Source organism: Schistocerca americana, chromosome X, assembly GCF_021461395.2.
Source record: "Schistocerca americana isolate TAMUIC-IGC-003095 chromosome X, iqSchAmer2.1, whole genome shotgun sequence".
In the NCBI taxonomy this organism is placed as follows: Eukaryota; Metazoa; Arthropoda; class Insecta; order Orthoptera; family Acrididae; genus Schistocerca; species Schistocerca americana.
In genome coordinates this window covers 943410814-943438349 of record NC_060130.1, presented here as the reverse complement: position 1 = coordinate 943438349, position 27536 = coordinate 943410814, and the positions used below count along the sequence as shown (strand labels likewise).

The following is a 27536-nucleotide window of genomic DNA, read 5'->3' as shown; positions in this document are numbered from 1 at the left end:
ATTAATGAAGAATGAATAAAAATATTGTCTACGGCTGTGCTACTATTCCCCTGCACCCTAGTTGGTAAAAAAACTCAGTCTGCATCAGATCATATGAATTTATGAGATCTACCCGCATCCTTTTTCTTGCAAAATCATATACAAATTTAATACTGAAGTGATCACATGTAGCTAATTTCTGGTACTTCCTACAAAGTGAATCAAGAACCCTCTCTAGCTTGAGCAGATATGCTCTGAAGTCAGAGTTAGGGGTCCTATAAAAACAGCAACAATTACAAGTTTAGTTTCACTAAATTCAACTGCCCCTGCACAGCATTCAAACATTTGTTCAGTGCAGTGCCTTGATACGTCTATGGACTCAAACGCAATATTGTTTTTTACGTACATGGCCACTCCCCGACTCCGCAAGCAACTCCTTGAAAAATAGCCAGCTATTCTGTATCCTAATAAAGAAAGCCTAAGAATTGTCAAATTATTTAAGTGGTGCTCCGATATACCAATAACTTCAGAGTCAACATTTATAAGCAGTTCACTAACTTCATCTCTAATACCTCTTACATTTTGATAAAATATGCTAATTACTTCTCTGCTCGGAAACATGACGTCCTCTGAAGGTTATTCGTTAGTTAAAGCGACTGCCTTTAAGCAGGTATACCTATCAGCTGACCTCAATCTAAGAAAGGTGCAGCCCAAACACCAACTTCCACAGGAATTTTCCCATGTGTGATCCCACCACCACCCACTACACTGTCACCTATAAGCTTTGGCAGCCTCCCCTTCCCATACCTATTGAGGTGCAGGCCATGCGTAGTGATACCCGATCTACTCAACTGGCAGCACTGCAATGTTACCCATGCCCTCTGCCACCAGTGCCTTCTCCAGCCCCAAGTTAACACGCCTAACAGCCGCGTTAAGATGAGGTCAATCATGACGCTGAAACAGTTGCACGAAATGCACATTAGTACCACCAGTTTGAGTAGCTGTCTTTATCATATTCCCCGTCCTTATCGAGACTGTTCCCTGCTCCACCCACTATCACTACCTGATCCTCCTTCGTAAAATTCCTACGTAACTCCCATCTGCTGTCAGTCACCTGAGTCAACTCTGCTCTAGGCTTCACAATGCTGGTGACCTTTTTCTCACTCCCCAACAATTCCTGCAACTGCTGGCTCACGCCTCTACCATGTTAACTATCTAGCGGCAGAACCTTCTTTTGTAGGTGGTCACTGCTGTGTGTGAAACAGTTGAACTAGTGGTAGCATGCTGTAATGTAATAATAAGTTTTCATGTTACAGTACGTTTGCACTCTATAATTTATTTCATTTCTTGATGAACAGAAGCTACGAATGCGGGTCACAGGAATACATTGGCTGTTTAGCATGCCATACTATGTGTTAATGGTTATTCACTGCGCATGTTATCAGCCATATTACGTACCTTTGACAGGTACCCATACCATATAATAGAAAAGTGGTCTGTAAAGACCAGAAATATATTTTTTCGACGGTAACATATGACAGATAGGGCAGATACTTTTTCAACTTTCAACGTGCAATTGAGAATGGCTACAAAAGTCGAAATCATGTTTGTGTAAAATAAATGAACAATTTACAGTAAAGTAGCGGTATTTTGCTTAAAAACTTCTACATCACTTTTGTCCCCCACGAAGAAAATATCATTAAATTGACCAGTGTTGCAGAAATTCATTGCTGTGAGTGAAACGGTTGAGTTAGCAGTAGCGTACTGTAATTCAATACAAGCGTACATATAACAGCAGAGTTGTACATTATAATTTTTTCTGTACAACGTCTTTCTCATGCCATTAAATCACATTCTCGTATGCTGTGTTAGCATATACGTTACTCAACCCTTGCATCATACGAGGTGCGGCTAGAAAAAAACCGGACTGATGCTGGAAAAAACATTTATTTACAATTATTTACAATTTCATGTTATCTCCTTCAATGTACTCTCCTCCTCGGTCTCTACACCGCTCCATACGAATTTTCCACTGTTCATAGCAATGCTGCAGATCATTTTCGGTAAGTCCATACATTACTTCCGTCGCTTTTCCTTTTACTGCTTCAACAGTCTCAAATCTAGTTCCTTTCAAAGCTGACTTTTACTTTAGGGAAAAGAAAAAAGTCACAGGGGGCCAAATCAGGTGAGTAGGGTGGATGATCTAAGATGGGAATGTTGTGTTTTGCCAAAAACGTCTTCACTGACAACGCACTGTGAGCTGGGGCATTGTCTTGGTGAAGGATCCATGACTTTTTTCTCCACAAATCGTTCCTTTTCCTCCGTACTCGCTCACGTAGGGTAGCCAGGGCGCTAATGTAGTAATGCTGATTCACTGTTTGTCCCTCTGGTACCCAATCAATGTGCACAATCCCTTTGATGTCAAAAAAAAACAATCATCATTGCCTTGAATTTCGATTTTGACATTCGTGCTTTTTTTTGTCGTGGAGATCCAGGAGTTTTCCAATGCATCGATTGACGTTTAGTTTCGGGATCGTAAGTAAAAAACCACGATTCATCGCAAGTAATAACATTTTGTAAGAAGGTGGGATCACTTTCAATGTTTTCCAGGATGTCAGAACAAATCATTCTTCGGTGTTCCTTCTGTTCAATTGTGAGACACTTTGGAACCATTTTTGAACACACTTTGTTCATGTTGAAACTTTCATGAAGAATCTGCCTAACACTTTCCTTGTCAACTCCTGTTAACTCAGACACTGCTCTGATTGTTAAACGGCGATCTTGTCGAACAAGTTTACCGATTTTTTCAATGTTTGCATCGGTTTTTGCTGACAATGGTCTGCCAGTGCGAGTGTCATCACTGGTGTCTTCGCGGCCATCTTTAAATCGTTTAAACCACTCAAACACTTGTGTTCGCGATAAACAATCATCGCCGTACACTTGTTGTAACATTACAAACGTTTCACTTGCAGATTTTCCTAGTTTGAAACAAAATTTGATGTTAACACGCTGTTCTTTCTGTACACTCAACACTTTCCGACGCACAGACAAAACGTCAACTACTTAAAACAGACGCCACGGGCAGACTGAGTGCAGGAGGCAGATGAAACTCGAGCAGTAGGCGGAGCGAGAGTCACGTGACAGGCCACGCGACTTTCAGCCTTATTGCATTCGTTTTATTGCTTCACCAGTACTAGTCCGGTTTTTTTCTAGCCACACCTCGTATGGTTCCTATTGTTGTACATCACAAGGCACAAGTTAGGTTTCTCAGCACAAGATGATAAGTGTTTTACACTTCTAGATAATGTAAATAGTTAGTTGGGGTTTACTGCCGCTTGGCAGATAGTGACTCATTTCATTGGAAGGAAATAAATGTAGAGATAGTGACTCATTTTATTGGAAGGAAGGAAATTAGAGTTTAATACCCTGTCTGTAATGAGGCCATCAGAAATGGAGCACAAGTTCGGATTAAGGAGGGATGGGGAAGGAAATCGACCATCCCCTTTCAAAAGAACCATTCCTACATCTGCTTGAAGCAAATCACAGAAAACGTAAATCATGCTGACCAGAAGCGGATCTGAATCATAGTCCTCGCAAATGCGAGTCCAGTGTGCTAACCACTGCTCTCCCCCATACGGTGACTGATTTTCTTGTGCATATATGAAATTTGTACTGCAAGAGAAAGATAAGTATGATTTGTAACTGATTTATTGTGTGAAAAATACAAAACATTTAATACATTGCTTTTATTTATCTCGTCTGAAAATTGCTTCAGTTTAATAGGAGGCTGACCTCTGACCTCACACATCATAATGTTTATAAAAAAGTCATCCATTCTGAAACACTCGAACTGACCTGTATGAAATGTACTACACACATTTATAACTTTTCGTCGAAAAAGCAAATAATAAAAGCAGTGAAATTTACTGATGAGGTTGCAGTATTTGACATAAACATTTGTGCGTGTGCTGACAAATTTCAGACGTGGAAATACTGCAAGTTACACCCATAAGTTGCACGCTTTACATGATTTCTTGGACAAATACTTTTGAATGTGATGCAACAAAAAATCAGGTCGTTCGGGTACTTTTGAGCACAGCCTAGATGACAGGCCTGGGGATACAATGCGGTTGGCTGCTTAATTTTAATGGCCACTTAAATAATATGCTACCACTGCCAGTTTTGTTTCTATGGCAGTTAAAATACTGAAATCTGGTGCTAGGAGAGGTGAGGGCCAGGGATTGCAAATCACAGTTGGGCTAGTTCCGCCATCTTCGACTTTTTACTTGTTGTACTTCCCACCATCATGCATTTCTGAATTTTCTGCCTGAGCCGTATTACTTTTGTCTCCTTTCCTTTTAATTTCCCATCATCCGCCCTCTTGGAGTTTTGAATTTTACACTATCTGCTATCTTGATAATGTTATGTGCTCAAGGTCATTCATGCCCTAAATTCTCCTGACATGTAATCAATCCCCTGTCCTTGGTTTAGGGAACCTGACAGGAAAAGTTTGAAGGGAGCTATAGTCACCGTATCTATACTACTGGAAGTTAAGTTCAAAATGGTTCAAATGGCTCTGAGCACTATGGGACTCAACAGCGGTGGTCATCAGTCCCCTAGAACTTAGAACTACTTAAACCTAACTAACCTAAGGACATCACACACATCCACGCCCGAGGCAGGATTCGAACCTGCGACCGTTGCAGTCGCGCGGTTCCGGACTGCGCGCCTAGAACCGCGAGACCACCGCGGCCGGCGGAAGTTAAATATATGATCATTTTCCGTAAGCCATTACCAATTACAAATCACGATATTTTCTATATTCAAATTATCTCACAAGAAAATTAACTGAATTTTGGACAAGGATCGCGCAACGTAAAGCGCTAGCACAGGTTCACGTAATAATGAATCACATGGTGACCAACAGCGTCACAACATTCCTAATCGAAATTAAATTATTTTATTCATTAAATGAATTAAATTATTTAATTCATTATTACGTGCACCTGTGCTAGCGCTTTACGTTGCGCGATCCTTATCCAAAATTCTAGTCCTCGTTCCGTTATACAATTTTCCATACAGAAGGCAACAGGCCTTTTTATCATTTTTAAAGAATAAAAAGCGGCCCACTTTGTAATGACCGCCTTCCAATTCTCATAGCTGTAAAGGACTGCACAGCTTTGTCCGTAGACTTTGATCCTACAGTTGAGCACTACAACAGGTGTTGGGCTTCTCCATCGACTGTTCGACTCCATCTGCGTTGGTGGCAGGTAGGAGTATATTATACGCCGACATCGTCTAGAAACCACAAACAACTCAGACTGCAGGGGAAATGTGCTCGTAATAGCTACCATATTGAAAGTCAATTTGTCCTACATTGATGACTGCATTCTTTTTAGACCCTACCATGGCACTGCTCATTGCTAAATACTACAACCAATAAACCCCAAGTGTGATGGTTTGAGAGCCAACGCATACAAAACGTGATCTCGCCCCTTACGTATTAAGGTCAGTGTGAGCAATAATCGCCACATCAGAGAAATTTTATAGCTCGAGGTACTACCTCATATGTCGTAGTTCACCGTATGTGGCGAGGAAGGCGCAAACCATTTGTCGTAGTACGAGTGCTCTATTGTCAGCTTGCACGTTTGCCCGACACGTCACTCATGAACAAGCGCGAGAGGTAGATGGTCAGTAATAGTACTCCAGCATGCCACGACGTTTAGAGAGACGTTGTTACACTGGAGACCATCAATAAAACATCATCCTCACAGCCAAAGTCCATGTACATTTCTCTAATATTGTTTATTTTCAAATAGTTTATGAGTCGTACTAAGTTCACTTTAGTTGTATGCTTCACTCTTGATGCATAAGTTTGAATAAACGTTAAGAACCATTAACAGAAACCAGTTATGAATTTACTTTGGGTAACTGTCAGAACCTTTCGAAATAAAAACATATGATAGACAAACAACACTCTCCACAGAGTCACGTATTTCTTGGGAAAGATAATCAGTACAACACTGCGAATCAATAACACTGTCACAAAATGCGCGTAAATTATACTGTCTCATTTTGGTGAGGTGCAAGATAATTCAATTAGGTAGAAGTGTTGAGAGGAAAAGAAGAAAAGAATGGACTGTAAATACTACTTTTTAGAGGAAAAGTTATATACCGAGTTCTGAGAGTGATTGTAAATAAAGTGACATTAAAGGATCGTGTAATATTCCGGCGCCAATTATCAGTGAAAATGCATCGCTGAATGAAAGGACAAAGAAATATTAAGATATCATTGCTACTAGTCACAAGTGAGATAAGGCTAAGTCCAATCCATACGACGTATTTGGCAGATGAGGCACTAGCCATGGAAGGATCTCACAAACAGAAAAGAAAACAGATTTCTCTAAAGAAAAATCTGATAACAGTAAATCAGATAAATTCTATCTAAGGCCTAAAGAACAGTCACGTAGAAATTCGGTGAAATTTTCGACTACTTTAAGACTAAGAAGCGTAGTTTTCTACAGTCTCGTTTCAAGACCAAAAATGCCGATGAAGGTAAGTTAAAAGAGAGAGATGAACACAAGTACCACGAAGTAAAAGAGTGTATAGTTCTTAGAAGGATTTGTAATGTAAGAGTAAAAGACAGACAATGTTTAAACAAAAATACCAGGTTCAAATAATCCAGATAAAGAAAACGGGTGAGATACAAAAGACGTACACAGAAGAAGAAGTGCCGAAGTGACCCCAGGTGAAAATGTACAGCAAAAACGTAATAATTTCTCACATGATAGGTTGATATTCGTTATGTCTCAAAACGTACGAATTTTATGTCTTTCCAACTGCCTTTTCTCCGTTCCTTATTCTCGCAACTGACATATATGTACCAAATAAATTAGTAAGACACGTTACTGATCCCCCAGATCCCCCTTGGTGCACTATACAGGTCAGAACACAGTTGCAGAAGCAACGAAAAGAAGCATGCTACATATAAAAGAACGCAAAATCACAAGATTGGCGAGATGTTACAGAAGATCGATCCTTAGCGCAAACCTCAGCACGAAATGCTTTTAATAGTTTCCACAACGAAATTGTGTCTCGAAATCTAGCAGCAAATACAAAGAGATGTTGGTCGTATGTAAAGTATGCCAGCGGCAAGACGCAATCAATACCTTGACTGCGCGATAACAATGGTAAAGTTACTGATGATAGTGCCACTAAGATAGTTATTAGACAGGGTGTCCCGAAATTCCTTCACCGAGGAAGAAGAAAAAGTAAATAGACCCGAATTCGAATCAAGAATAACTGCCAACACGAGTAACTTACACGTAGATATCCTCGGTGTAGCGAAGCTGCTTAAATCCATATACAGGGTGATCGGAAATTCCCGTTACAGACTTCTAGGACTTGTAGAGGGGAGTGAGTACATCATATTTTGAACAGGAACCCATGTCCGGAAACATCAACCAACGAGACTACAGTGCGTCAAAGTTATATGCGCGGGCGTCTGTAAATGTACGTATACACGGGGTGATTCCGTGATGATGTTACAGACTTTCTAGAATGCAGGAGAACGATAAATGTATTAATTTGACGTAAGGATCCCTGTACCGGAAACGAGCGAGTCGGAAGATATAAACGAAAACCGTTCTGATACCTTTGACAGTTGAATACATGCACCGGTTCTTCTGTTCCGAAGAGTGAAGGGCTGGTAACTTTCAGTGGTGGTAGTATGGACAAAAACGAGAAAAAATGTTCAATAAACGAGGGCTCTGAATTGCATACCTGAGGAGCTATGACCATTCGTTCATCTTCGCTAATGTGAAACACATCTCCTCAACTGAGCAAGTGTTCATAGCTGTTAAGGTACGCACTTCAGAGCCCACGTTTGCAGGACTTTTTTCTCGTTTTTGTCCACACTACCACCACTGAAAGTTACCAACCCTACACTCTTCGCAACACAAGAACCGGTACATGTATTCAACTGTCAAAGGTATCAGAACGGTTTTCGTTTATAACTTTCGACTCGTTCGTTTCCGGCACAGGGATCCTTACGTCAAATTAATACATTCACCCCGTGTATACATACATTTACAGACCCGCGCGCCTATAACTTTGACGCTCTGTAGTCTAGTTGGATGACGTATGTAGTTATAAAAATGGATATATGTGTGTTTGAATGTGTGTATGTTCCCCATTTGCTCCTAAATCAGAGGACTGATTTCAACAAAACTTGGTACACATATCCCTCACTATCAGGCAATAATAGCTGTGGGAGTGAAAATCACTTACCTTTCACAGTTCAGGACGTACGACGTGATAAACAATGAGATACGTGAAAAACTACCGCATCATGCATGTCGTTTAAATTTATTACTTTTTTGCTACAAACTCTATTCGGAATACATTTTGCAGACAACATGGATATATGCCACTCAGTGTACATGTAAAACTATATCATTGTGTGATATATAAAGCAGGGGATATGACGTCATAAACATTAATGTACTTACTTGTATGTATCATTGCAATACTCATAGTTCAAGAGATATGACGTCATAAACACTAAGATGCGTGAAAAAATGGCGCATCATGTATGAATTTTAAATACATTTATTCTTTACTACTAAGACATTCCCACAGTCGAGTCAACTTAAACAAATCCCTGACACCTGGAAACACTTTTGATAGCTTTCAGATGCGAAGCGCAAACGGTTCAAAGTGAAAACAATAGCTGTCTGTAGAGCTATGAAAAGGCGTTGGCATAGAGGCGTTTACAAAATCGCGTTGTAGTCATGCAAAGCAGCTGTGTCAGCGTGCAGGAACTGTCTGGCATACCGTACTTCTACATTTGTACATTATGCGTATTTTGTACAACTGTTTCATAATTTAAAAGGTGTTCTCACGAATACATGGAAATGAATTTTTTTTCGATATTACACTACAAATACTGTTCATTTCTTTTTTCGTTTCTAATAGAAAATTAGCAAAATGATTATCCGGGCAGTGTCGGGTTTGTTAATTAGTCACTTATTAAAAGCAAGGCCTCCGGTCTGAATTGTATACCAGTTAGATTCGTTTCAGAGTATGCTGACACGATTCCTCCATACTTAGCAAACACATGCAACCGCTCGCTCCTTGAAAGATTCGTACCTGAGGACTAGAAATTTGCACAGGTCACACCAATACTCGAGAAACGGAATAGGAGTAATCCGCTGAATTACAGACCCATATCACTAACGCGATTTTCAGTAGATTTTGGAACATATACTGTGTTCGAGCATTATGAATTACCTCGACGAAAATCATATACTAACAAATAGCTAATAATGATTTAGAAAATACCGTTCTTGTGAAACACAAGCAGCTCTTTATTCTCACGAGATAATGAGTGATCTCGACAGGGGATGTGAAATTGTTTCCAAATGTTCAGAATTCCAGAAGGATTCCGACACTGTTCCTCTCAAGCAACTTCTCATGAAATTGCGTGCCTACGGAGTATCGTCTCACTTCTGCGGCTGTATTCGTGATTTCCTGTGAGAAAGGTCGCAGTTCGTAGTAACTGGCGGAAAGTCATCGAGTCAAACAGAAGTAATATCTGGCCTTCCCTAACGAAGTGTATTAGGCCCTCTTCTGTTTCTGATACACATAAACGATATAGGAGACAATTTGAGCAGCGCCTTTAGATGCGTACAGATGATGCTGTCATTTAACGTGTTGTAGAGTCATCAGATGATCGTAACCATCAGAAAAATGGTTCAGACGCCATATCTGTATGGTGAAAAAAATGTGGCTATTGACTTTAAATAATGAAAAGTGTGAAGTCATCCAGATTTTAACGACAAATCACTCAAGTCTAAATGTTGCGAATTCAACTAAATACTTAGAAATTACAGTTACGAATAACTTAAATTGTAGCGATAACAAAGATAATTCTGTGGGGAACGCGAACAAAAAACTGCTATTAATTGGCAAAACACTTAGAAGACACAACAGATCTACTAAAGAGACTGCGTGCACTGGTCTTGTCTGTCCTCTTCTTGAGTATTTCTATGCTGTATGGGATCCGCATAAGATGGGATAGACGGAGGTTATCGAAAAAGTGCAAAGAAGGGTAGCTCGTTTTGTATTATTGCGAAATAGAGGAGAGAGTGCCGTGGACATAATACGACAATTGGTCTGGCAAGCATTAAAACAAAGGAGTCTTTCCTTGCGGAAGGATCTTTTCACGAAATTTCAATCACCAACTTTCTCCTCCAGATACGAAAATATTTTGTTGATGGCCGCCTATATAGAAAGGAATGATCATCATAATAAAATAGGAGATATCAAAGCTGGCAGCGAAAGATTTAAGTGTTCGTTTTTCCCTCGCGCTAACCGAGAGTGGAACGGTGTGGAGAAATAACTTGAAAGTGGTTCGATGAACCCTCTGTAAGGCACTTAATTGTGAATTCTGGAGTAATCACATATATGTAATGTCGTTTTACAACGTTTATTACAACAAATCGTCCTTGTTCCTATAGTTCGGTAGCAATACATAAAATTTCATTTGATTGATTTATTCCTAATTCTGTTTTTATTTCAGAGCTCGTATTCCTAAGACGTATGTTCAGCAATGCTTATCTGGTTCTCTTCTCACAAGCTTATATTCCTCACATGTCCCTATTTATCCTTTTTCTGTGTTTTTCATTCGTTTGTTAGTTCTGTATGCAAATAACATCATAGCCTTTATGTTGTAAAACATTTATTTTACCTTTTTTCTGTTTGCTGTCGTTAAAACCCCGTTCATAGCGCTATGCTTTTCTGCTTTGCGCATACTCCTCTACAACATACTTTAAGAACTTCAATACTAAAAATAAGTACTTGTTCTTTGTATTTGTTAATCACTAAAATTTCCAGTCGACATACTTATTATTTTTCCGCTTTCATGCACGATATTTGAAAATTGTACCTCACAGCAAAATGTCCGAGCAGTGTTACGTTACAATAGAAATGCTAGCATAAGATCGTAAGTGGTTCCGGTATAATCCGTAGACGTTTTGATTTGTCGCCGAATGAACCATTTCTACACAATTTACGTTTTCTTCCGTCACGATAAAGTGGCACAGCAGGTAATTTATTGAATGCCGAAAAGGCGAGTATTACATTTTCAGGGGTATGCTGCATATACGTCAGGGATATATCTCAGTAACGGATATGATGTGACAAAATATGGATTTATTTCGCTCGGAAATATCCAGCGATTTTCGTCGTCTTCTGTTCCCCAAATTTGGCTAAGAGAGGTGTGTATTCTACCGACTCACCACCAAGAAAAAATTGTACGGTACTACATTATGTGCTTGCAGCTGTTAACGATCCTTTACATGAACAGCAGGCGTAAGATTTGCACAGCGCAGAATCTCTGTGACAGTTTTTCATTTTTACTTCCATTAGCTGATTTGCTTTTCCTCAGCCAGCCTACTGCTCGAGGGAGCAAATATTTATAGCTTATTGTCGCGTGTCACGTCCTTCCAGAGATTTTGCTCATAAAACTTGCCTTTTCCGCTCTCTAATTCCTGAACGACGAAATCCCCAGTGCCCATGCGCACACTCCGCTCCTGTTGTAAGCACTCTGATGCCCCACTCTGGATCCCCCTCGTTCCTCCTTACGTGACAATATCGAACGCCACCGTCTCACCGAAGATAATGCGCTAGTAGATGGCAATTTTCGCCATGTTTATCCAGAGCTTTCGTCCAATTACAGAGTAATACCCATCACGTTTCCAAAAGGCCTTACACTACGTTTACTAGCTCCTGAAATTTTCAGAAGGACCTATAACAACCACGATTCCCCAAATTGAAAATGTAATCTGCACAGTATTACTGCCTACCGTTGTGGATTTAATGTATTTTATCTCAAAGTTATTAATTGGTTTTTGCAGTCATCCAATGGAGCACATTATCTTTTGTTTCATTTGCTGCATCTAGGCGCTCAGTCCGGAGCCGCGCGACTGCTACGGTCGCAGGTTCGAATCCTGCCTCGGGCATGGATGTGTGTGATGTCCTTAGGTTAGTTAGGTTTAAGTAGTTCTAAGTTCTAGGGGACTGATGACCGTAGATGTTAAGTCCCACAGTGCTCAGAGCCATTTGAACCAGCCATTTGCTGCATAGGCCAATACAAAGTTTCCTGTTATCGTGAATATGTGTATTGCAACAAGATGAAGATTTCTTACATGAAAATACTTTTGTTTGCTTTCTCATGCACAAGTTTTCCGAAAAAGTAGAGAACTCGAGCAATATATGAAGAATACCTACCTACGCCTAAAATTTCGCTTTTGATTGAGATCGTGTTGCCACTGACTGCCTAATCGCGTAAATAGTATGGATAAAAGCAGGAGTTCGAATAACGTTTCAAGAAACTTTTACACTCTGCTTCGTAATTTACATTGCGAATCGAGCAATGAGTACGAGAAATACTACTTCTTGTATCGATATATCAATATTCTTGCCTGTAAAGGTGGATTTACATAATATGCTCCAAAAAGTTATTGCAAATTGTTTGATCCTTCTGAAATGGAATCGTTATATATTATTTAGATAGTTGCATAAGTAAACGACTCCGACAGATACTATGCCTTGTACGAACACAACAGAGTAATTGAAACCTCCTGACATATTAAAATTGTGTGCCGGAACAGGACACGAATCTGATCTGGAACATAGTTTTAATTTGTAAGGAAGTTCCAAAACAGCCCAAACTCCGCTACAAAGTGAAATTTTCATTCTCAAAACGAATTAGAGTGTCTGCATAGGCTGATTTACATAATATGATCGAACATCCTGTTTCACCATCTTTACACATTTCTTTGTTCTTCTCAGGTTAAATCATGATGTATTAAGTAAATGAGATGATCATACTATCTCAGAATTTTAAACTTAAGAGTACTGTAGGCCTCCAACAATTATGTGTTTTGCTTTTGTAATTTGTGAGATAAGTAGGTTATTATGGACCACATATAAACTCTCTTCGTCTGGGAAGATAATAAGCATTATGTTAACACTAACATGGTGCTATGCTCACACTATTTCGAATGTTCGTCCGATGACACACAAAACAGCCGATGTCGGCAACCTACTACATTAGTGAAATTGCTGAAGACTGTATCGTGTTCAAGGACTGTAATTCTTCATACTTGCATATTAGTTTAAAATAGCCTCCTTTGAACAACAACTGAATTACAGGTAGTTCCTTCTACCACGGCGAATGGAGCAGTTCAGTGAGATGTCGTAAAAGTGGCCGTCGGAATGACAATACAGCGGCGCACAGTGGGCAATACGTTTGACATAATCGCACATAATCGTTGGAACACTCCACATGCGAGATTGTGCAGGTGCGAGGTTCTCATACCACCGAGTCGAGACTGTATTAGTAAAAATAACCCTCACCAGAGTCCAACACCGTGGATAAGAACACATTGTTGATTGCGTCGAAGTCAAATCTCGCTGATGGCAAAAGCAATACACGGGCCAGAATGCGACATGTAACGCGGAAGTTCAGCCGTGTAGGACTAGAGCTGGTGAACAACCACATCATTTCTGTGGAGTACAGGAGCCGTTCCGTGCACACGGAACTTCTGGTATCACAGTCATTAACATAGGGCCAACAAGAACGTCGCTGTATCCTCAACACATAGATAAAGTTCACCTGAACCGATCATTCGTGGAACACTTTGGTACATGCCATGGGCAAAGTACAAGTACGTCAAAGTCTACAAGTAAGGCATGAATCCGCGGTGCAAAAACAGCACCGTTCATTAGAGTATTGAGTACCAAGTATATCTTCCATCGTGTCTCACCAGCGAAAGATGCAGGAACTACCGTCTGATCGTATGCATGAGTTTGTTCGCTTACGGCACCATGGACGATCAGCACTGACAATGTGTCACCTCATCACCCCCACATGTATCACAATGACTTTTAAGGAACAGCACACATATATGAGTGTCTTTTGTGGAGCCTCAAGTCTCCCGACGTCGGTCCTCTTCTTGAATATTTGTGTCGATACGTAGTAAGCGAATATTCAGTGTATGTAGAGCGGGATCAACTTCATCGAATTCGGTGTCACGTGGAGTCCGTGCCACGATGCGTGGCCACCATAATCAGAATTGTTACATGCATATTATCTCAAAATCTCTCTGACACTGCGTATCACTGAACAAAACACTTTCCCTTCCTTTGAAGCCCTCAGGCACATCACGTTTGAAACTGCCACATAATTCTCAGAAGAATCACAGAAATGAAATAGTCTAGATTTACACCAATACGACTGCGAAGTGTATGGAAAAGGGTTCTCGTATGATAATTCCACTTCATTTCCCCACAAATTGTTACATACTGGTGTTTTCAACTGCAATTCACCGACACTGTAGTCATACGATACCACGTTTTTGCATTTTGTCAAGTGCACCATTTTAAATTTCTGAACATTTAAAGCAAATGATCAGTCTTTGCACCACTTCGAACTCTCGTCGAGATCTACATCTACATCTACATACATACTCCGCAATCCACCATACGGTGCGTGGCGGAGGGTACCTCGTAACACAACTAGCATCTTCCCTCCCTGTTCCACTCCCAAACAGAAAGAGGGAATAATGGCTGCCTATATGCCTCTGTACGAGCCCTAATCTCTCTTATCTTATCTTTGTGGTCTTTCCGCGAAATATAAGTTGGCGGCAGCAAAATTGTACTGCAGTCAGCCTCAAATGCTGGTTCTCTAAATTTCCTCAGTAGCGATTCACGAAAATAACGCCTCCTTTCCTCCAGAGACTCCCACCCGAGTTCCTGAAGCATTTCCGTAACACTCACGTGATGATCAAACCTGCCAGTAACAAATCTAACAGCCCGCCTCTGAATTGCTTCTATGTCCTCCCTCAATCCGACCTGATAGGGATCCCAAACGCTCGAGCAGTACTCAAGAATAGGTCGTATTAGTGTTTTATAAACGGTCTCCTTTACAGATGAACCACATCTTCCCAAAATTCTACCAATGAACCGAAGACGACTATCCGCCTTCCCCACAACTGCCATTACATGCTTGTCCACTTCATATCGCTCTGCAATGTTACGCCCAAATTTTTAATCGAGGTAACTGTGACAAGCGCTACACTACTAATGGAGTATTCAAACATTACGGGGTTCTTTTTCCTATTCATCTGCATTAATTTACATTTATCTATATTTAAAGTTAGCTGCCATTCTTTACACCAATCACAAATCCTGTCCAAGTCTTCTTGTATCCTCGTAGTCACACAACGTCGACACCTTCCCGTACACCACAGTATCGTCAACAAACAGCCGCTCATTGCTATCCACACTATCCAAAAGATCATTTATGTAGATAGAAGCCGGCCGCGGTGGCCGAACGGTTCTAGGCGCGTCAGTCCGGAACCGCGCGACTGCTACGGTCGCAGGTTCGAATCCTGCTTCGGGCATGGATGTGAGTGATGTCCTTAGGTTAGTTAGGTTTAAGTAGCTCTAAGTTCTAGGGGACTGAGGACCTCAGATGTTAAGTCCCATAGTGCTCAGAACCATTTGAACCATTTTGTAGATAGAAAACAACAGCGGACGTACCACACTTCCCTGGGGCACTCCAGATGATACCCTCACCTCCGATGAATACTGACTATCGAGGACAACGTACTGGGTTCTATTACTTAAGAAGTCTTCGAGCCACTCACATATTTGGGAACCAATCCCATATGCTCGTACCTTAGTTCGGAGTCTGCAGTGGGGCACCGAATCAAATGCTTTCCGGAAGTCAAGGAATATGGCACCCGTCTGATACCCTTCATCCATGGTTCGCAAGATATCATGTGAAAAAAGGGCGAGTTGCGTTTCGCAGGAGCAATGCTTTCTAAAGGCGTGCTGATGCATGGACAGCAACTTCTCTGTCTCAAGGAAATGCATTATATTCGAACTGCGAATATGTTCGAGAATCCTGCAACAAACCGATGTTAAGGATATTGGTCTGTAATTTGGAGGATCCGTCCTTCTACCCCTCTCATATACAGGCGTCACCTGCGTCGCTCGGGACTTTACGTTGGGTAAGAGATTCGCGATAAATGCAAGCTAAGTCAGGAGCCAATGCAGTAGAGTACTCTCTGTAAAACCGAATTGGAATCCCATCAGAACCGGGCGAATTATTTATTTTCAACCCATTCAGCTGCTTCACAATCCCAGGGATGTGTATCACTATGTCCTCCATACGGGAATCTGCACAAGACTCAAACGGCGGTATGTTTGTACGATCCCCCTGCGTGAAAGATTTCTCAAATGCAAAATTTAAAATTTCAGCTTTCGTTTTGCTGTCTTCCGTTGCCAGGTCAGACTGATCAGTGAGTGACTGGATGGAAGCCTTCGACCCGCTTACCGATTTTACGTAAGACCAGAATTTCCTTGGGTTTTCAGCAAGATCTGCCTGTATATTTGTACAGGTTTTTTTCTATTAATACTTCATTAAAGAAACTGTATCATCTGCAAACAGTCTGTTACCTTAATATTGCCTGCTAGGCCATTAATATACAAGACGAACAGCAAGATTCACAACCCATTTCCCTGAGGCATACCTGAAATTACCTCTACGTCTGTCGAAGACTCTGCATACAAGAAAAAATGCTGCGTCGTCCTTAGCAACGAGTCCTCCACTCAGTCATAAATTTTGTTCGATATCCACTATGATTGTACGTTCTTAATAAGCTGTGAAGTTACACTGAATGAAATGCGTTTCGGAATTCGAGAAATGCAGCTTCCGCCTGATTTCCTTTATCCATTCTTCCAGAATGTCAAGGGAGAAAAGCACTTACTGAGTTTCGCATTGCCGATGTTTTTTTTCGAAATGTATGTTGGGTGTCATATAGGTAATTTTGTTCAAGAGACCTCACTAAGTTGAGAACAGAAGACCAGAATGTATCCTAATATGTCAGTGATATTAAAGATTAATTACATCTACATCTACATTTATACTGCGCAAGCCACCCAACGGTATGTGGCGGAGGGCACTTTACGTGCCACTGTCATTACCACTCTTTCCTGTTCCAGTCGCGCATGGTTCGCGGGAAGAACGACTGCCGGAAAGCCTCCGTGCGCGCTCGAATCTCTCTAATTTTACATTCGTGATCTCCTCGGGAGGTATAAGTAAGGGGAAGCAATATATTCGATACCTCATCCAGAAACGCACCCTCTCGAAACCTGGACAGCAAGCTACACCGCGATGCAGAGCGCCTCTCTTGCAGAGTCTGCCACTTGAGTTTGCTAAACATCTCCGTAACACTGTCACGCTTACCAAACAAACCTGTGACGAAACGCGCCGCTCTTCTTTGTATCTTCTCTATCTCCTCCGTCAGACCGATCTGGTACGGATCCCACACTGATGAGCAATACTCAAGTATAGGTCGAACGAATGTTTTTTGTGTGTTGATGGACCACATTTTCTAAGGACTCTCCCAATGAATCTCAACCTGGTACCCGCCTTACCAACAATTAATTTTATATGATCATTCCACTTCAAATCGTTCCGCACACATACTCTCAGATATTTTACAGAAGTAACTGCTACCAGTGTTTGTTCCGCTATCGTATAATCATACAATAAAGGATCATTCTTTCTACGTATTCGCAATACATTACATTTGTCTATGTTAAGGGTCAGTTGCCACTCCCTGCACCAAGTGCCTATCTGCTGCAGATCTTCCTGCATTTCGCTACAATTTTCTAATGCTGCAACTTCTCTGTATACTACAGCATCATCCGCGAAAAGCCGCATGGGACTTCCGACACTATCTACTAGGTCATTTATATATATTGTGAAAAGCAATGGTCCCATAACACTCCCCTGTGGCACACCAGAGGTTACTTTAACGTCTGTAGACGTCTCTCCATTGAGAACAACATGCTGTGTTCTGTTTGCTAAAAACTCTTCAATCCAGCCACACAGCTGGTCTGATATTCCGTAGGCTCTTACTTTGTTTATCAGGCGACAGTGCGGAACTGTATCGAACGCTTTCCGGAAGGAAAATGGCATCTACCTGGGAGCCTGTATCTAATATTTTCTGGGTCTCATGAACAAATAAAGCGAGTTGGGCCTCACACGATCGCAGTTTCCGGAATCCATCTTGATTCCTACAGAGCAGATTCTGGGTTTCCAAAAACGACATGATACGCGAGCAAAAAACATGTTCTACAATTCTACAACAGATCGACGTCAGAGATATAGGTCTATAGATTTGCGCATCTGCTCGACGACCCTTCTTGGAGACTGGGACTACCTGTGCTCTTTTCCAATCATTTGGAACCTTCCGTTCCTCTAGAGACTTGCGGTACACGGCTGTTAGAAAGGGGGGTGGATCACTTTTACTACCCTCGTTGTAGATGAGTGAGACTTATTTTTTCTTCTAACCGCTGGTCACCGTTTTTTGTTCAAAGAATCTGCAGTACATACACTGACGGAAAAAAATCCCAACTCCAAAAAATAGTTAACGTAGAGTAATGAAATTTCGGGGATGCATTTGTCTACATAACATATTTAAGTGATTGACGTCGCAAGACCACAGGTTAGTACAAGCGCGAGAAAAGTCATTGCAAATGCGAAATGCTGGTACGTTGATAACCGATGTAACCGCCAGAATGCTGAATGCAGGCAAGCAAATGCCAGTGCGTTGTGCTGTACTGGTGCCGGATATCAATCTGTGGGATGGAGTTGCATGCAGCGCTCCAGCTGTCAAATTACACGCGCTTACAGTGTCCGTTTTACTGGCTCGCCTACGCTTCTGATGCTTCAGATTCCATCAAATTGTTCCTATAATTGCGTCTACACATTATAACAAGCGTCCGTCATTTGGTTTCATGCCTATTATGTTACACCGTTGTCAGGCTGGAGTCGGGTACAATACGTTCGCGGCAAATCTGATGAAGCTCAAGTTTCTTCTCGATTCTGGAGTCCGTTAACACGACAGTCAATTATGCACGTTTGCGTATGGAAGAAAAAAGCTGATAGAATTTAACATTTAGAAAACAGCAGCAATCGATTACTGTTCTTTTCTCCATAACATATATTCGACGACCGCTGCGCACAAGGGGGACATATGGTTTTCGATCTGATTTAACATTTATCTTCGGCATACTTAGGTAGAAAAACAGCTAAACAGACGCTATCCTAAAATCAATGAGACGGTACAGTGGTTAAAACAATCTGAAATAGCAGAATTCAAATTTACGTCCAGATGTCATCCTTTAGATTCTCCGCAGATCATTCCGAGTTCGATTATGTCAGACCATCCTTGACCTTTCTTGTCTTAGAATGTCTATATATGGCGCTCCCCTGCTTCACAGCCGGCCGGTGTGGCCGAGCGGTTCTAGGCGCTTCAGTCTGGAACTGCGTGAGAGCTACGGTCGCAGGTTCGAATCCTGCCTCGGGCAAGGATGTGTGTGATATCCTTAGGTTAGTTAGGTTTAAGTAGTTCTAAGTTCTAGGGGACTGATGACCACAGATGTTAAGTCCCATAGTGCTCAGAGCCATTTGAACCATTTTTGAACGTGCTTCACAAACATCACACAGCTCTCCTCTGTTATTTTCTAGACTAGCACTCTAGAAAAAAGATTAGGAAAATGTCATACTCTAAGCCTGAGGGTTATTTCCAGGGTACGGTTTCGTGTGATGTATCGGCATACAATTTTAATGGCAGCAAGTTTCTCAACAACTAACAACCCAAATTAGTGAGACGGTTAATTTATATGGCATATTCAGTCATATGTGGCAGGTGTTTATCTCTACATCCCGATTTTGATTCCCGGAAGACTATGCTAGATTTTCCCGGTGTTGTCTGTAGTGAGGCAGCTCCTGCTTCACAAATATCACTTGGACCGTCCTGCGTCATTCATCGGACTAGTATCCCAGAAAGGGGATGCCATCTTTCTTAATGTGTTGTATGAATTTCAAGCATTTCCTGTAGTTCCATCACTTGGATGTTATTAAAGCGCACCGGGTCATAACACGAACCTACAACTTTTTTGTGTTTAGCTTACGGAGATTCGCACGCAAACATGGAAAACTATGAACAGTTCAATGGACAAGGTAACACCTTTATCGTTGTAACAGTGGAAGTACGGTTGCTCGTAATAACTCCAAACGTTCGTACATCACACATTGAAGCTTCTAATATATGTTTCAGTAGAAACATTCCATGATTCCATTAGAGTAACACTAGTAAATTTAGTGGGAAAGTGAATGAAGCTCATTTCTAGACAACGTTTCGTAGAACTGATATTCCGGAACGTAAGGATGGAAGATGAGAATTTAATGTCTGAGACCGAAGTGAATTTAGAGAGAACCCTGTTTTTTGTCGGAGGATAACGATTTGAGGACAGCCCTAAAACACTGAAACAGGAGGGTCGCGCGAAAAATTGAACCGCGTTCTTCACTAATACGAATCCAGTGTCTTTAATTGTAAATTAAGCGATCAGTTTCACTGTTCACGTGGCTCAGCTGACACAATGTTTCTTGCGAAAGGCAAATATCACAGACCGAGTCCTGAACCAAGCACACAATATTCATCATCAAACGAGCTTCATTTTACCGCACATTGCTACACAGTGAAAGATTTATTTTGTATTTGAACGAAATAAAGTCCATTATATTCAAATTCGTATACTGAATAGATGAAGCACAGTCGGCTCCCAAACTGCTTCACTGTTTGCCTCAAACAGCCCAGAAGGACACGCAAGCTTTGTCGTATTTACTTGTCCGATTCGTTTCGACTTCTGACTTCTGACTACCACAGCGCTCCCATCTCATCTAGGATAACGATGCGCAGACGGTCACAGCTGACTCAGTGGGTTAAATGTTTCTACTGCAACGACAGCAGTTTATCACTATATTCTCACGGTTGTATCGTTTTAACGCCCTTCACGATTGTGATAGCAGTGTAATGAGAAGTTGCGATAAGTACCAGTCATTATTTACTTGATTCGATGTTTAATATTAGCTGAAAAGCACTGAAACCAGATGTTTAAAAATTGCATATCAAATCAATAACAAAGTAATACTAAAATTAAAAGTAACTAAAATGACTCAGGCCACTCAAGCAGTAGCTGTTAGCAAATAGAAAGTGTATAGACCGGTAGAAAATAGATAATTATGTAATAATAATGTGTGAACTAATCGAGCCAGCAAGAAATTTAGTCGACAGTTGTCCACACACAAACATGAAAATAACTAGGTCTTCGCGATTGAAAAAGTATGCGTGAAATACGTTAAGAAGAACTTGAGTATCTGAAGCCTTGCCTATTATCGTTTGATCATGGCTAGAAATGCGAATGTTATGTTGCGTACTGCACAATAGCTGCATGAAATCATTGAATTTACTCTACGTGCTAGAAGCCAAGTTTCCGCGTTATGCATCAAAGGGAACGAGAACATTCACTTTACTGTTCAATGGTGTAGTGAAGAATAAAATAGTTAATATTCACGAGGGCCATGGCAGTGATTCCTCGTGGATTATCAGTACCCTGTCAATCCAGTAACGAGAGATCTGTATACCAAATGACGGCAATTATTCATGAAGCAATAAGACTTCTGTCCCATAAAGGTAGCGTGTAGATTTCAGTTGTTCGGTTAAAGGAACTAAACAATGCATTTATAAATAGTTGTTCTGCTATAAAAGAAGTTAACGACTAGATTATTCAAGAGCCTTCTACTTCACTGTTAATGAAGTTATTTCTTAAAAAGAGAGAGAGAAAGAGCGAGAGAGAGAGACACACAGAGAGGAACATATAAAGGAGCTGCGATAAGTAATAGTACACATAAACATTATTCACACATGAGACCCTTATTAATTTCCTAGGTAGCTTTCAGTTCAACTTTTTTTTTTATTACGAGCTTAATGAACTCGGTACAGATAACATGTTACAACCTAACCTTCCATGCATTTTTTTTTATTTCGATAAAAGTCTATGATCAGTTCTATGCTATTCTCAGGCAGTCAGTTCGCAATGTTCTTTCTAAAACTGACGCGGTTAAGAGGGTGCAGTGGTTAAGTTAATGGTCTCGTATACGGGGAGGCCGTCCTTCATATCCTAGTCCAGCCTTACTGCTTTTGGTTCTCCGTGCATTCTCTAAATATCTTCGGGTGGAATCTGGGATGTGTCCTTATGCAATCACAGGTTCATTTCCTTCCACGTCTTTGACTAATTCAAATGATCCCGATCTTGACGGGACCTTAAACGTTTCACGTCTCCAACTTCAGTGCATACATATAATTTCCTTTATTTCTCTTTTTGAAAGGAATGATCAACCTACACGCCTCTCACCGAACGGAGTAGCAATACGTTCGGCTCGCGTTCGGGAGGAAGGTGGTTCAAACCCCATCTGGAGACACGGCTCAATGTTTTTCCCTTCCTACCCTAGTCAGAGCTTGTGTTCCATCTCTAATGACCTCATCGTCGACTGAACGTTAAACCTCAATCTTTCTTTACAGTGCTCTCTGCAACCGTTATACGAGAATATACTTGACCTTGACGTATATTAATGTTTTGTTTATGTCTTTGAGGCGTAATTGGGAACTCGATCGGAACACTATTGCCTCTTAGAGGATTGTTAACGTGAACGTCCACTTTCAAATCGTCACGTACTATAGACACAGAAATAGAGAATTCATTCGTTTCTGGTTTCTGTTGCTAATCATTCGTTTACTAGTGTATTTATTGTCACGTTCGCCGCTGCCGGCTCCACATTCTCTATTTCTGGTTTCCCCCTCGATTATGATGTTACACAGGTATCATTTAAGCTGTCAAAATACCTCTGACTGTCCCTGTAAGGCCATAGTTCGCCGTTCAGCTCCTGCGCACTCTCGCCTTCATTTTGTATATTGTCAGAGAAGACAATGACGCCTCCAACATCAATGCTGGAACCCACGTACGTGATGTGTGAAGCGCCTTTTGCCTTGGATGGCGACTTGGCCTTCATTGCAAAATTTAGAATTAACGACATCTATTTAAATCTACTTATAGGCGCGAAACGCAAAATAATGATTTTAACGAATCCTAAGCAACAATGTGAAAGAACAGATTAATAATATAAGTAATGTACGTCAGTTTAAGTTAAACCTTGATCGATATAAGTTTTTAAAATATTTTGATTGCTTTGGTTCTATTTTTATGCATCACACACATTTAAGTAAAATCAGAAACGAAATGAGCTTCAGAGAGTCTTCCATTTTATTTTGTACTATAGTTGTCAAAGGAAAAGTATCCTTGCCTTATTCTTCCTGCCGAAGAGTTCTGTTCCGATATTCGCTGAGTGAAATGGATAGAAGGAAGACAACGTAATTACCAAATAGTTCATGCGATTGGCTGTGTCATTATCCTCTGTAGCCGCTATAATTACTGCAGACCTGTTTTTAGTGCTATATGTCCTTTACTATACGCTAAAATCAACTACCAAAGAAACTAGATAACTATCATGTCCTTTTCACCTGTCTGTATTCCTTGATGTGCAAACGAAGAATAGAGGCACATTTCCATTGTTATTTCATGTGGTATATACGGAAATGAATCAGAACATTTACCCCTTATGGAAGGGTAAACGCACTTTTTTTTATATCCATTAAAAGACGCAGACAAAATTGGATCAATATATCAAACTTGTCCTGAAATATTTTGAATGGTTTCGTGATGCCTTCAGCTGCTATTCTCTTTATTCCATGTACGATTGTACGATTTCGTCCTTAGGCCTTTTTCAAGTGTTTTATAGAAGATTCTTTTGTGGTATATTATGCAGTGTACGTCCTTGCTGTGATGACTGCATGTAAATGTCATAAAATAAATTAGAAAAAGTTTTTCGCTATTTTGTAATTTATTTTATGACAGTTACATGCTGTCATAGGAGCAAGGACGCACATGGTATAATACACCACTAAAGAATCGTCCATAAAATACTTGAAAATACTCTTAGGCCGAAATTATACAATCGAACATGAAATAAAGAGAATGACAGCTGAAGGCATTACAAAATCATTAAAAAAAGTTCTTCGCAGCTTCAGACTGAAAAGTTATTGTCCTGAAATGCTTTCCAGAATTGTGAAGGGTATAAGACACAGAGAAAGCATATAGAAATCATACCGTTTAATGATTCTGCTGTTGACAGTTCCTCAGTGATGTAACAGAAAATTAAGTTTTTGATTTGAAATTGCAAAATTATTTAACCGTCAAATTTCATGTAGCAAGTGCCCTTTGAACGGTAGTGGCATGAGTAGAAAGTGACAACTGTGTGGAGTTTGAACATCTGGAAATCCTTTATTGTTTTTTTTTATGTTTAGTAGCGTTCGGAAACTAATTTTAATGGGAATTCTTGATAACAGTTGCAAAATTCTTTCACTGATGCGGTGAAAAATCCTGAATTTGTATCACGTATTCTTTTCTTTACCTTTCACTTTCCTGTAGCTGGTGAAAATGATTTCTAAGAGGTCTACAGATAATTTAATAAAATTGTTTACATTGAAAGATACCATCAAACCGACAACGAAGTCATTAGAGACTGAGCACAAACTCACACTGGGCAAGAAAACGACCGCATCCCTTTTCAAAGAAACTTCATGAAATTCGCCACGGGAAACCAAAATATGAATGGCCGAAAGCAGGTCCACTGCCCTAACTACTGCGCCACCTCGTTTAAATAGATCTGAATGACAGAACTGTTCTTCGGAATAAAGGTGGTATGCAAAGCGTACTCCCTGACGAGGTCGTTAAAGATGGAGTGGAACCTCAGCTGGGGAAGAATAGGGAGGAAATTCACACTTCTGCAATGGGCTGCATAGTTTTGTGGTTTATTTATTAACTGTAGTAAAGTTTTAACTGGTGCAAGAGAAAATTTCGCCTCCAATTAGCACAAACTAGACGATAACTTGAACACCCATTCGAGTCCAGCGATTCAAACTGCATAGCATCTCTCAATGAACCCGTTCTTATAATATGGAACTGATGAAGACACGGATGGACATTGTAGACCAAGATTTCTAGAGTATTTAAGCGAAGAAAAAGTGTCTGATAAAAACTAACGACAATTTTAAGATACATGCATAGTAAACACTATATTCTACGCGTTTCATTAATTGTCTGGGACAGTTATTATGTGTCATTAATGTTTGATTAATCTGTAGCACACTTCCTTCTCGACAAGTTTATAACTGTCAGCTTTGAAGCAATAGCTTTATCATCTACTACATACACACATCAACAGAAAATTGAATTTCATTTAATGTACTGTACGTGCTTGATAGATTTTCTCAATTTATTTCGATAATGTTACAGACTCAAGAAAGATATATGTTTCTTTTTCTTCATTGTGTCTGTTTCCTACTCCTCCTAAAGACACGGTGAGGAACAAGTCTGCATGAAAAGGCGCAAACTCAAAAACCGTACGTGTACACTAGGCAGTGAGAACTACAGAAAAGGGAATAATCGTTGTAGTTTATTTATTTATGGTGATACCGTATTTCACTATTTCATAGCCGCACCATCATATTTTGCCAGCAAGGAAGTATGAAACAATTGACATGTCCCTTTCATCTATCTGCATCCCACATCATTCAATCGAAGAAAGATAACATTTTCTCAATGACCAGTTTTCCTGTTCTTAGCAGTACAGGAAAATGAACGTATAGCTGGAAAATGGAAATTTTTAAACCTAACAGAAAGTATAAAACCTATTGTTTATGTTCGATAAAGAAACACAGGAGGAAGAGCAGTCCTAACACATATATCATTCACTGAATAGATTCTAGCAGTACGTCCGACACACTGAAAGTTTTAGGTAACTCAAAACAGTAGATTAATGTTTCGTTGTGAGCACCTCATATTAGTCATCGAGAAAATTTAGCTTTCAATTAAGCTGCCAATGTTACACGAGAGATGTTGCTTGAAAGTAATAAAAGAAGCGGATAGAAGGTCGTACTTCATGAATATAACACACTTATAGTATTTGGAAACCGCTATAGCGTATTTGCTGTCGCCTACTTTGCGGTAGACGTCGTCACGCGCTACAGACGAACGTCTTCCAGCAGTCACGCTTCCGTCTCACTGCAAGATTCGCTCGTTGTTCTATAATTTCGTTCCTACTCGGTAGCCACGATTGCACTCGCATGCATCAGTATTAACAAAAGGTAGTTAGTTTTCAGTGTGGCTCGCAAGTGAAGAGGAAGTTATAAATAGTACCCCAGCTCCCACAGGGCCACGCAAATAATCAGCTTACACACACACACACACACACACACATACACACACACAACACTATCAAAAACTCCATTGTTTAAACTGCATTGCAATCTGCGTACCTGCGGTTCCCTATTGTTTCCTTCGAAACGCGGAGCCGGAGAATATATACCAGGGCCAGGTAATTTTTTTCCCTCTTTTTCGCCCGCGAGCGTCAGCAATACTTGGGCGCCGTACAACAGTGGCGGGTCACACGTGCCAACTAGCAGCTCACCGGCGCCAAGAAGCAAGCGTCGCACTTGTGGAGCAACTGACCGCGATAGCGCCCCAGCGCCACATTCTCTACCTCATTACTTTACAGAAATTCAGTGATTACTCCCACGTACCAATATTATTGTATGGATGGAACAAATGTAAACGACATATATAGGCGATTTATTCCACTCGAGTTTACGTATTGCTCTACATTCCCCGTGGCCGTTAACGCAATAACAATAAAATTTTTGCTGTCACATTTTTACGTACAGTGTCTGACTCTCAAAATTGAAGCTAAATAGTGTCCCTCTTCTACGAGACAGATGAAAGTTCATTTGTAAATTATCAGGATGAAATAAGGTACGGCAATTCAGTACCTCCGCTGGAATTACTACGGTTTAGTCCGCACTGTATTGACAGTGGAGCTCTCAGAGCGAGAAAATGTTACTTGTGCCAACCCGCAAGTTTCAGTAGTGTAACACCAAGTTTGGTGAAGCAAAAAATTGCAAAAATGGGAAAAGGTGAAGATAAATGCTAAGAGAAAAGAAAAGTGTAGACGAAATGGTTTACCTGTGAGAAGGTTTCGGTGGTGCGGGCAGAGCAGCCCGTGGTGGCGCGGTTCGGTGACGATGCCGAGCGTGAGATCCACGACTTCTTCAGCCGGGAAGATGACGTACATTCTCCGGGCGCTGCACCATGGTGGCGGTGTGTGGCCGCCTGCGCCGCCGCCTGCCTTCTGGCTGCGCACGTGCCCGCCCGCCGGCGCCCCCCACCGCCGCGACGCCACCCCCTCCGCCGCCGCCGCCGCCCCCCACCGCTGCGACGCCGCCCCCTCCGCCGCCGCTGGTGCCCCCCACCGCCGCGACGCCGCCCCCACCACAGCGGCGCGCCGCCTCCCGCTGCCGACGCCGACGCAACCGCCGCCGAGCCACTCACTCCGGAAGAGCTAACATGTGACCGACACCAGTAGTCAGCGGAGAACGTTTCCTTTCTATCCTACACACCGGTGTCAACGGACTGTGACATCCACGTCTTAAGTGGACAATATGTAAGAGACCGATGGC

General features: G+C 41.1%; 1 protein-coding gene across 1 annotated transcript in view; it reads right to left on the bottom strand.

The window, feature by feature from the left end:
* The window catches only part of LOC124556418, a 169403-nt gene extending 142197 nt beyond the window's left edge, over positions 1-27206 (bottom strand). The window contains exon 1 of the mRNA XM_047130376.1: positions 27043-27206. Within this exon, the coding sequence (XP_046986332.1) occupies positions 27043-27151 (109 nt within the window). The 5' untranslated portion in view covers positions 27152-27206. The remainder of the gene's footprint in view (positions 1-27042) is intronic.
* Positions 27207-27536: the final 330 nt, after the last annotated feature.